Here is an 11,864-nt window from a genome sequence, read left to right as displayed (position 1 = left end):
AAAGTGAAGTGAGTCACTAAGGGGAATATGACGTCCTGTCTTGATCTTCAAAATAAAACTCCCCTCTGATTAGTTTCTTTATCAGTGGCAGTACAGTACAGTACAGTGTGTACGTGTACACACACACACACACACACACACACACACACACACACACACACACACACAAGAGAGAGACTAGACAGTGTTTTCATTGTACATTTGGTACATTTTATAGGCACGAGAGCAATGGCATGGCCCATAAAAATGCCAGTGTAGGAAAAATGAACATACCAGGAAACAATTAACAGCCAGTGGTGGAAAAAGTACTCACATTCTTTAAAGTATCAATACTGCAATGTAGAAATACTCTGTTACAAATAAAAGTCCGGAATTCAGAATTTACTTGAGTAAAAGTACAAAAGTATTGGTATCAAAATGTATGTAGAATGTCCCATTTCACAAGTTTTCAAAATATGTAAAAAAAGATCTTTTGAAAATAGCAGATCTACAAGCTCACAATGTGTTGCATCACAACACATTGTGAGCTTGTAGATCTGCTATTTTCAAATGGCCGAAATGTATAGGGCTGAAGTGGGTCATGTATCTTTTTGTAATGATAGTCAAAATCTACAAAGTAACTAAAGTTTTCAAATAATTGTAGTGGAGTAAAAGTATAATATTTGCCTCTGAGATGTAGTGGAGTAGAACTAAAAGTACTGAAAATTGGAAATACTCCGGTAAAGTAAAAAATACCTCAAAATTGTACTTAAGTATAGTACTTGAGTACTTAGTTACTTTGTTTACACCACTGTTAACAGCCCAAGTAGACTATAATTCCAGATACTCCTGAATATTTCTCACATTCTGAAATCAATACATTAACCCCCCCCCCAAAAAAACTAAAGCATTCTCTCTGCAAGCTTCAATAGTTGTTTGTTTGCACCAGTGCTATATTTCCTGTTTTGTTGACAGGCAGAGCAGATGCAAGACTTGTTACCCTGGAGACCTCCAGATGACATCTCTGCAAATCAGTACACACATACCAAGGTTTTAAATAACAGAAAATAAGTAAACAAATCAGAATACAAAATATACATAGCTTTTTGTTTTTTATTGATTAGCATCTAAATGCAAAATATGACATTTATTTACAGTTCTGACATATGTTAAACATGAATTGCCGTACAAACATCAATCATATTAAAATATCCATGTACTCATAACTTAGAATGACTGCTAGTAACCTTTGAGGATGAAACAATGGGAAGAACAGAATAACATACAAGCATAGAGCCATTTATTGAATCCTTCATGCATTCCCTAACCATAAACAAGACACATGACAGTATGTGTGCATAAAGAAAGACGTAAAACAAAAAAAAATAAGTACTTCATATTCCCCATCAAAATAGCTAATAATACAAAATGTGTGCCGTATCAGTTCACATTAGTGGACCTAAGTTGCCCAGGCAGCAAGCATTTGCATGTCATCGTCCTCTTCAACCTTCTTCTTGGATGCTGCAAATGGAGGAGACACCATTACATCAACTATATAGTTGATACATCATTATTCTACTATTGTTTGGGCATAATATGGTAGTTAATCAGTTGGAAGTTGGTATGACTATGGCTGGCAATTTTGTTGACATTTAACAGTAACTAGCCATTTGTCAGAGATCGCATTCTATTCTAAAAAAGAAAATATAAAAAGGTTGTTTGTCTACAAGCTCGAGCTTGTAGAGCTGCTATGTTTGGCTAATGTTCCCCCCAGAATATGGATGTTGAGGTTCAAATGGGTTAACTTTTTTTTTTCAAAGGTGAAAAGTGAAATGTTGTGATACTTACATGCACGCTGACTCGGACGTGTGGAGGGGAGTTTGGCGGAGTGCGCACTGGGCAGCCTGCTCCTGTTCTTCATGCTCTCCTCCAACTCCTCCTGTTCCAACTCTGCAAGCTCTGCCAACAGCTCATCCTAACAAAGAAGATAATAAGCAGAAATTTGTGAATTAATATTACGACATTCTATGATTATAGATCAGTAACATGACATGCAAAAGGACATGTGCCATAATTCACCTGTGCCATAGCAGTAACATTATGTGGTAACAAATGGATTTACAAAGACAGGAAGAAAAAACAAAAGAGGCAAAATAGAAGTGATTAATTCTGATACATAAATTAAAAAGTAATTACCTCATCAAATGTGTCCCCGAAAGGTCGGGAGATGGCATCACAGATCTCCTGAGCCACTTCCTGTTGCTCTGTGATATCCTGCATGAGGGAGTCTATCTTATCAATGTCCCTGAGAAAGAGACAGAGTAGAGAGTGAGTGGTAAAAAAATAATAATTTACTACCTAAAATGCTGGTATCGGTGGGTGAGTATGCCAGTCTATGCCAATCCGATACCACGTAATTTATCACATGATGATATTTCGTTTAGCCTTACGGGTTCATTTGGTTCCATTTGTAGACTCTCAGAGTTACAGACCTACAGTATAAGGGTCCATTTGGAATCCCCTAAGCACCTGGACCGCACTTTGAGAACCCCTGTCCTAGATTTGTTTAAATTACACACTGGTATATCGGATCTGTACTCGGTATCGACCGATACTCAAGTTGTAGGTATCGGAATCGGTTATCGGGAAATTAGTCGAGTTTGTAGCAGGTTCCATACAGTACTCATGTTGTTTTGCTACCGTTTCTATTTTAGTACAGTATATGTTCATGTATTTTGCATCATGCGTTTTGTCAATAAAAATGTCAATCAATCAATCAGCATCTCCTGTCATCTCGATTCTCCAAACATCTGGCCGGCTCGTTTGTGCTTCCTGCACGAGCATCTTTCTTTAGCACATCCACGTAGGTACTAGGTAGGTGTGGGATGTCCTTTTGATTGATGCCTGTGTGTTGGTACAAGCTTGCTGGCAGGGAGTTCCCGGTGTCGATGGCAGTGACCGGCTACTGTCATTCTCCTGATTGCCATCTTCTCTGATACACTTGGTCAGTGTCCAGCAGTCACAACCGTAAATCAGAACGGACTCCACAGTTGCAGAAACGAGCCGATGCTGCACACTACACCATTCCTAGATCGAATATTAACCACGTAAAACCCTACATGTATTGTTATACGTTAAGTAGCCTAGTGAAGGTAATGGTAGCAGCTTGGGACCGGCACCAGAATTCTTGTGCACGCTGTTAGTAGGCAGCAGACTACTAACATATTTTCTAAAACATTTTATAATGGAAGTCAGTTGTCTGATCAAGCCGATCTACAAGCTCACAACGTGTTGCCTATTTTTGCCTATCATGACATGCCCAGAATCGGGACACTAGACTAGAGTTCATGTGGTTAAAAGACGTAGTGGCAGAATACAGATTTTACGTCAGTCGTACACTTTAATGTCTCTTGCCCAAAGCTGGGCGATATGACTTCAAATCAATATCACTATTATTTTTTACTTTTGCCTCGATTATGATTAATGAATGATAATCTAGAAGCTCACAGCGCAACACGTTGTGAGCTTGTAGATCGGCTATTTTCACTGTTTGTTGACGCCACCCACTGTACAAAAATACAGGGCTTAACATACCTTTCTTCTCGATTATTCATTAAGAAGTCAATTTTTGGCTCTAAATATCGGTTTCGATGTAATATATATATTTCGGTTAATTGCCCAGCCGTACTTACATCTTTTGGTGGACTCCCTTCATAGCCTTGGCAGCGAAGCCCATGTTCTTCAGAACCTCAGTGTTGGTGCTGGAATTCTCCAGCGCTTCCCTCTGGAACTCAATGGTGGAGAGGGTCCCGTCAATCTGGGTGAGCTGCTGCTCAAAACGCTTCTTCCTCTTCAGGGCCTGCAGGGCAGCTGAAACAGCACAAACATTTACATTAACAAAAAAACATTTTTGTTTACCTTTTAGGCTTTGAAAACAACAATTGCACAGGGTAGATTACGAAAAATAAGCTGGGGATGATTTTAATTTGGACTTCATGTGCTGCTGGGTAGCGTAACCTAGAATAATAATTTACTAGTTCATGTTTTGTAATAACCTAAATCTACAAAGTAACTAGTAACTAAATTTTCAAATAATTGTAAAATGAGGTATATTTTTGTCATTAAGTACTGTAGCCTGCACTTGCTCCCTCATGTGGGGTTACTTCTATATCTGTTGGTATGTACTGTAGTGTGTAGGCTGTCACAATTATTATATAATCGCCTAATCCAAATTATTTGAGATAATCACAATTATTATTGCACAATCGTCATACAGTAATCCTTTTCATGTTGAAAACTGCATACATTTTCAAACATTTGCCAAAAATAGCTGAAATAGCAGATCAACAAGCTTACAAGTTACAACGCGTCAGTAAGCTTGTAAATCAGCTATTTTCTTCTTTATGTATTTAAGTGATTTGCCCAATTGCATTTGTTTATTATGAAGGCTAAAAGGCAAACAGATTACTTTTGTATTCATAATGTTTCAATGTTCAATGCCATAAACACAATTAAATCGTTAATCACAATTATTTCTGTGACATGTAATAGTCAACTTAAATTTGTAATCATGACAGCCCTAGTGTTGTTGTTGTCTCTACATTTTAAAATCTAACACGCTCTCACACACACGCTCTCACACACACACACGCACACACACACACACACACACACACACACACACACACACACACACACACACACACACACACACACACAGCAAAAGACAAAACAGCCTGCTTACCCCGTTTGTTTTTCAAGCCATTCTTCTTGGCTATCGTTATTTCTTGTTCTATCTTCTTCTCCAGGTAGTCCTGCTTCTTGGTCAGCATCTCCTCCGTTTCCCGCAGCCTGTGGATGGCCTCCTGGGGGGTCGGTCCAGCCCGTCTGTCCCCCGACCGATGCTGCTTGGACCGAGAAGAACTGGAGGAATGTGAGGGGGAATGGCTGGAGGAGCTCCCCTTGAACAGTTTAGCAATTTTGCTCATTGTAAAAGTAGGTTTTTGGGGGTTTCAGTCTACAGTAAGCCTACACTACTTTTTAGACGATAAGCCAACCGTCCACGTTCAGCACCAGCGTCAAAACTTGGTCTTTTAAGTCGGTATGGAGTTGATCTTCCTGCCCAACGGCTTCTACCTGCGTTCAAAAGAGAGCCAGCCAGTGAACCTTCACACCACCTGTGTGACGTCACGCCACGTATCTTGAAGACCGACGCCCTCTAATATCATGGAAAGTGGAAACTCCAGGCAGTGGTGCTGAAGAAGTACTGGCTACTCAGTAAAAGTACCAATACAAGAAATACTCTGTTACAGTGTTAAATAAAAGTCCAGTATTCAAAATGTACTTGAGTAAAAGTATAAAATAATTCGCATTAAAGTATACTTAAGTACTGTACTGAAAGTAAAAGTATGAGAATGTCCTATTTCATAAGTTTTCAAATGTATAAAAATGCTTTGAAAATAGCAGATCTAAGCTCTAATGAGTAGCCTCGATCTCCAGGTTTTTAATTTATGTTCTACTTTTCGTGCTGTAAGTACATTTTGATACCAACACTTTTGTACTTTGACTCAAGTAAATGAATCCCGGAATTTTACTTTTAACAGAGTATTTCTACATTGCAGTATTGATACTTTTACTTAAGTAAAACATTTGAGTACTTTTTCCACCACTGGGGGAGGGGGGGTCAGGGGGAGGCTGCATAGTCACGTGACATGACTCATCGGGTCAAAGTTGATGTTGACATCCAGAGAGTCATCATGGCTGAAATAGACATCGGAACTCATTGCCAGATCGATACATGTCATCAACAAGGTTTGTGTCGAAAGTAGTGTCGACGTTGTATGGAATACTAAATGAATATCCACTTATGAGCCTCTGTTGGCCATATAATCGATCAATTCATCTTTTTGTCAGTCATTTAGTTGTCAATGTTGGCTAGCTAAGCTAACGCTAAGCTCGTAGGCCTAGCATCACAGAATTGTGTATTTATAACTATATTATAACTATATAGTAGTTCGATATTCTCTCCTGTTGGATAGTAGCTCCTACGACATAGGTTGAGGATTATAAAATGAAATGTGTCACTGAGAACATGTACCACGTTAGCTAATGTCAGTGGTGTAAACTTTACTTTACACTGTAACTATAAGTACATTTACTCAAGTACTGTAAGTACAATTTTTAGGTATTTTGACTTTACTGGAGTATTTCCAATTTTCAATACTTTTACTTCTACTCCACTACATCTCAGAGGAAAATATTATACTTGTACACTCCACTACAATTATTTTAAAACTTTATTTACCAGTTATTTTTTAGATTTTGATTATTATTATTACAAAACATGCATTAACCACTTAAGCCTTATATACTTTGGCTATTTGAAAATAGCCGATCTACAAGCTGTTGTGAGCTTGTAGATCTGCTATTTTCAAAAGATTTGTACATATTGATCTTGTGAAATGGTAATACTTTTGTTACTTCAAGTGTATTTTGATGCCAGCACTTTTACTCAAGTACATTTTAATTACCAGACTTTTACTTGTAACTGAGTATTTCTAGATTGTGGTATTGATACTTTAATTAAGTAAAAGATGTCAGTACTTTTTCCACCACTGGTAGTTAGATATTCTATCCTGTTGGAAGCTCCTAGGTTGAGGCTTAATATGAAAAGTGTCACTGAGAACATAGTTCGTTAGCTATTATTTATGTGTGTTAAACCTTTAGTGCCAACACGCTATAGCATTAAATATAAATCAGTTTAATGTCAACGGCATATTAGCAGGTGTATTCATTCATTGTTCATTGTTTTGAGCTTTCCCTTGAAACCCGTTATAGTGTCAGATGAATAACTTATTTACTTTCTTCCGATAGATTTCCTGCCTTTTGTATGTGCTTCATGTAGTGGGATTTTCTGGTAAGTGGTAAGATTAATGTATCCCATACAGCATTTAACCACTTTTTTTAACCACCAATTATACTTGGCTGTTCCTTTACTGTATACTATATTAAATGTCCACACTACCTTCTTTTACAGTCTTGAGCACAGAAGCAGAGCATCCCATTCATGTCCAGAGGTAGGCTGGCTGTAGTGTGCAGTAAACTCTTACTTGATTTAAACAAACTAACTAATAAAAAATATACAAATTAGCGCTGTTTGGCAGAAACCTTAACTTTGTAGTTTTTTAAAGTAAATCTATGTCCTACTTCATCATGAAAATGGCAGATCTACAAGCTCACACTATGCAACACGTGAACGTTGCATCGCTCACTACTTGAGTGGTGTGTATTATTATTTTTTAATAATACAAAGGAATGGTTTTGGACATGGATGAGATTTCCACCCGACAGCGACGAGCGCATTTGCCGCCTTTGGTGTGAATTAGCCTTTAGCTATACATATAGTTTTTGCACATAATGTTAATATTGTATATTCATTCTACAGGTGTCGGTGCAAAGGGAGTTTCAGACCTCGGGCGGCAGTTCAAGTTATCCGTGTTCATTTCAAGAATGCAAGGGAAAAGAATTGTTACCAGTTATATGCCCACAGTGTGAAAAGCATTTTTGTTTGGCGTAGGTTCCCACTTTCATCTCTTATTCTTTAAGCCAGTCTTATTTGTACACTACATATTGTTGTATTAAGCAACAGAATGCCTTTTGATTCAAAAGGTAGTGTAACATTTTAATGCAAGATAAAAAATAGAAGTCTGCACACTGTGACTTTTCAAAAGCTCCCAATCAAGGCTTTGTTATAGATTAACATTTGACACATAGTCTTCCTCAGAATTAGGCATAGAACAAACGGCACTTTAAATAGACCTCAGACTAGCAACCAATCAGTGCTGGGCTGCAGTTATCACACAGGGGCAGTCAGTGTGCTCGAGTGTCTGTTGACTTACTCAAGTTCAAAATAGCCTATAGTAAGACAGAACTATTTATATGTAAATAATATACAACATCCAAAATACAAAGAATGCAATAAGTATAACAAAAAAATTTTTTTTGAATCCACCCATTTCTCCTGTGATCTCCTGCTTGTTTTTGCTTTACAGCCATCGGCATCAAGATGATCACAAGTGTGAGAAACTGGAGACACCCAAGCCTCGAATGGCTGCCACCAAAGAGCTAGTGCAAAGGATAGTGGGTCTGTGACAAATTTTGACAACCTTATGCTATGCCTATTGCCTACATGTCACTACATGTTTCTCATGCCATTCTTTGTTTATCCACACGAGGGCAGTATAATACACTCTGCTCTGTATCACTGGCTACTCTGTGGTCTGTATCACTAGTCCAATTGTGTTTTTTGATTCCCCCCCCCTCTTATTTTTAAGAGTCAAAGTCGGCACCCGCCAAAAAGGGACGGAAGGGGGCAAAAAATAGTGCAACTGCAGCAAAGGTGGCATTGATGAAATTGAAACTGCATGCTGTGGGAGACAAAGGACTGCCACAGGTACATCCTAATATAAATAATTTTGAGCTGGGTTGTTGTTAATTGTGAAATTTGTTTAATATATCATCAAAATGTTGATATGCAGCCTGCAGTTTTCTTATGATTATCAGTGATTAGTGCATGTATTTATATTACATTTTGCTTTCCAGACAGAGAGGACCTATTTTCAGGTGCATCTCCCCAAAGAGTCTGACGACTCCAGCAAACCCATGTTCTTCTGTTCTAAGTGGAGTGTGGGAAAAGTGGTGGATTATGCTGCCACTCTAGCCAGCCTCAAAAACAACAACAATGTCCTGGCAGCTAAGGTAATATCACAATACCATTTCTGAGCAGCGATATTATGCATTTACAAAGTACAGAAAGGAGGCGTCCAGTTCCCTCGCCTCTACCCTGGCCAAACCATCTTTCCCTTTCCTCCCCAGGGAGGATTGATTGATTGAATCAAGTCAGAAATGTAAACAGCATGTGGTACAGTCATACATTAAGGCTAAAAGGATAACACAAAAAAATCCTGGGGACTTGTTTCCATTGTGGTCCTATGTATTCAATTCTTCAACATAGCATAAAAATGTAACACAATAATACTTGTCAAGGAGAAAAGAATAATGTCAACAACCTTTTGTTTATTTTAGATATTTCACACTCAGCCTATCAGTATCTTTCTAAAGATACATTCCAACCTTTTCATTTGATAAGAAATGTGTGAATTACGGTTGCACCACTCTCTTTACACATGTAGATAACAACATGCTTCTGTCTTCTTTACTGATGTTGTCTTGTTGATCTTATAGAAGCTGCGGTTGTGCCATCCCCAGACGGGTGAAGCTCTGCGGATGGATGACACGCTGCAGTCCCTCCTGGCTCACCCAGAGACACCCCTATACAGTGGGGGTAATGTGCTCTTGGAGTACCTGGACAATGAAACCACATGCCTGGACAATGTGCTCGACTATGTGCCTGAGTGACTCACTGCATGGGTGTTTTCTTTATGACCATTGGCATATTGTTTGCTATTTACTGTATATTTGTGTTAATACATTTCTTATTAAAAACAATTTTCCAATAATTACCTTCTTCAACTTCAACTCCATCTTGACGTTATTATGACATCGCAAGTTTATAGGTGTGTAACAGTGGGTGAAATTCTTTAGTGCAAGCTTCCCACTTGAATCAGAATAATCGGAAGGTTTTATTTATCGCTATTCATTACAAGAAGCTAAATGCAATGTTGTGCGGCCCTCAAAATTTTTTTTTATTTTAAATAAGAATAGAAAATATATAAAATATCAAAACAAATTGTAGTAAAGAGGGTAATAAAAAAAGAGTTCCTCTGTGTCTTGTGCAAATAAGATAGATATAATGCATAATAGGATCAGAAAAGATGCCTTTGTTTAATGTGTAGGTGTTTTTTATAACTACAGCATGATTAAGATATGACAACACACAGTGGCAGCACTTGCAACCTGAGAATTAGGTCAAAGTCCAACCGTTCTGTTTTAAGAGATAACAATGTTCACAATTAACTCATCTGGCTTCGCTGACGGTTGTTGGTCAAAATCCGACATTTTTCGACCCAGGTGGGACTTGAACCCACAATCCCCAGCTCCGGAGGCTGATGCCTTATCCATTAGGCCACTGGGCCCGCTATTGTTATACAGTAAGACAATGGGTATTATTAATATTAAACAAATACGTAAATAGGTATGCGGTCGTGTAGAACAGACACAATTCTGAACGTTGGTATTGAAAGTCTGTCGCTTTTTTCAGTACGACCCACACATTCTCAAAATACGCAGTACTTCAGTATGTGTTTCATTATATGTTTAACAGCGGTTACACATGCATTCATTCCATCCATGAATTACCAGGCCTAGAACAGTGGTTCTCAATCAGTGGTCCGGGGACCACCAGTGGTCCTTGAGGGGGTTCCAGGTGGTCCCCAGCTAAATGACGGAGAGTTGGTAACCAATTGGACCCTTATAGATGTTTAACTTTTGGTTTCATTTTACGCACTGAAGAGTTAAAATTATTGTTAACGTCTTCATTACTTAATTTACAAGAAGTCTACACAATCAGAGAATGTAGAAGAATTGCTTTTTTGATCAACGTCTGCCTGTTATCTCTCCCACCAACATCAATACAGCATGGAATTGTGGACAAAATCTTACTCAACTTCCGAATAAATAGTAGACCTTGATATGAAAAGGGTTGAAAACCACTGCTAGGGAGTAGGGACAATATAAGTCTGCATACGTCGGTATGCAAAATTGTCCCCAGGAGAATGCACAGCTGCACAAAATGTGAAAGAAAACTAAACAAAACTATTAAATCAGTCAAATGAAGGAATTGATATTTTCAATGACTAAAACAGATCTATCTTCATGATAAACTTTAAGCCATTATAAAAGCTGCATTTCGAATTGTTTTACCGCCCACAAGCTGCATCTGATGAATACACAAGATAGACCAATTAAACATTACCTTTAGCCCGATGGGCTGTCTGTATTTTTTTGCTCTCCAATTATGTATATATATATTTTTATCCCCATGCGAACCGAACCTGACTCTGTTATGTTTTATTATATTAGAATATTAATGTTGTATCAACTTGTATGTAAAGTTGTTCCCAATCCCAAGCAGAACAATCTTCTATATAAAAAAGGCTTTGTTGGCTAAAATAAATCTTTAGCCATTCGCTTCATCGGATTTAACGATACGGACAGGTCTGACAGCCAATCACACACGGTGACACGCAGAGTAGGCGTGTCGTGTGTCAAGAAGAAATTATTATAAGAAAAGGGGGCGTGACTTCATCACAGGGTTGCCATGTCAGCTTATTATAAGCGACTTTAGGCTTGTAAATATTGATCATAGTTTTGGTTTTGTTTCTAAAGTAAGTGTAGTTGCTTCATTTGCTTGCTTGTTTCCTAAAGTTGTTTAAACCAGTGGTTCTCAAACATTTTCATGCCAAGGAAATATTCGGATTTGAGACCCCCATCTGAAAATATTTTATGCCAGGGAATATTTTATGCCATACAAGATTTGTGTTGTGTTTCAAAAATATTCCATATTTTTCACATTTTCTTTTGGATCTTTTTTTGAAAATAGCACATCTACAAGCTCACTGCGCGTCGCATCGCAACGCGTTGTGAGCTTGTAGATCTGCTATTTTCAAATTTTAAAGGGACCTGGTTGCTTTGTTTTGATTGATTGATTGATTGATTGATTGATTGAATATTTTATTACACAGCTATTCAAACAGCACGAGTACAGAGTCCTGTGGACTTGTTTCCATTGAGGTCCTATCCTATATATTCAATTCATCAACATAGCATAAAAAATAACCAAAATACAATATCATCACAAATATAAGTAGGGGGAAGGGGGGTTCTTAAGTATAGTTGCTTATTTTGGGCTTGCTTCCTAATGTTGT

The 11,864-nt window shown here is 38.0% G+C and overlaps 2 protein-coding genes across 2 annotated transcripts; one reads left to right on the top strand and one right to left on the bottom strand.

The window, feature by feature from the left end:
* Positions 1-1,080: 1,080 nt before the first annotated feature.
* Positions 1,081-5,114, bottom strand: chmp4c (charged multivesicular body protein 4C). Its single transcript, XM_084048868.1, has 5 exons — positions 4,724-5,114; positions 3,672-3,849; positions 2,176-2,284; positions 1,828-1,954; positions 1,081-1,500 (listed from the first exon to the last, which is right to left on the bottom strand). Exons 1-5 carry the CDS (start codon positions 4,965-4,967, stop codon positions 1,439-1,441), a joined length of 720 nt encoding a protein of 239 aa, XP_083904994.1. The 5' UTR covers positions 4,968-5,114; the 3' UTR covers positions 1,081-1,438.
* A 553-nt stretch (positions 5,115-5,667) lies between these two features.
* Positions 5,668-9,486, top strand: zfand1 (zinc finger, AN1-type domain 1). Its single transcript, XM_084048610.1, has 8 exons — positions 5,668-5,790; positions 6,853-6,895; positions 7,016-7,055; positions 7,424-7,551; positions 8,031-8,122; positions 8,313-8,431; positions 8,581-8,736; positions 9,223-9,486. Exons 1-8 carry the CDS (start codon positions 5,691-5,693, stop codon positions 9,394-9,396), a joined length of 852 nt encoding a protein of 283 aa, XP_083904736.1. The 5' UTR covers positions 5,668-5,690; the 3' UTR covers positions 9,397-9,486.
* Positions 9,487-11,864: the final 2,378 nt, after the last annotated feature.

Source organism: Gymnoscopelus microlampas, assembly GCF_963454915.1.
Source record: "Gymnoscopelus microlampas genome assembly, chromosome: 22".
Lineage (NCBI taxonomy): Eukaryota > Metazoa > Chordata > Actinopteri > Myctophiformes > Myctophidae > Gymnoscopelus > Gymnoscopelus microlampas.
This window is presented reverse-complemented; position numbering and strand designations above follow the sequence as displayed.

What these genes read in the sequence shown, in the direction of transcription:
- chmp4c (XM_084048868.1), bottom strand. Translation starts at nt 4,967, where the DNA reads ATGAGCAAAATTGCTAAACTGTTCAAGGGGAGCTCCTCCAGCCATTCC. An exon ending in TCGGGGACACATTTGATGAG is followed by an intron (nt 1,955 to 2,175) that starts GTAATTACTTTT and finishes CTTCTTTGTTAG; the next exon opens with GATGAGCTGTTGGCAGAGCT. An exon ending in ACGTCCGAGTCAGCGTGCAT is followed by an intron (nt 1,501 to 1,827) that starts GTAAGTATCACA and finishes CTCCATTTGCAG; the next exon opens with CATCCAAGAAGAAGGTTGAA.
- zfand1 (XM_084048610.1), top strand. Translation starts at nt 5,691, where the DNA reads ATGACTCATCGGGTCAAAGTTGATGTTGACATCCAGAGAGTCATCATG. An exon ending in CGATACATGTCATCAACAAG is followed by an intron (nt 5,791 to 6,852) that starts GTTTGTGTCGAA and finishes TTCTTCCGATAG; the next exon opens with ATTTCCTGCCTTTTGTATGT. An exon ending in GCTAGTGCAAAGGATAGTGG is followed by an intron (nt 8,123 to 8,312) that starts GTCTGTGACAAA and finishes CTTATTTTTAAG; the next exon opens with AGTCAAAGTCGGCACCCGCC.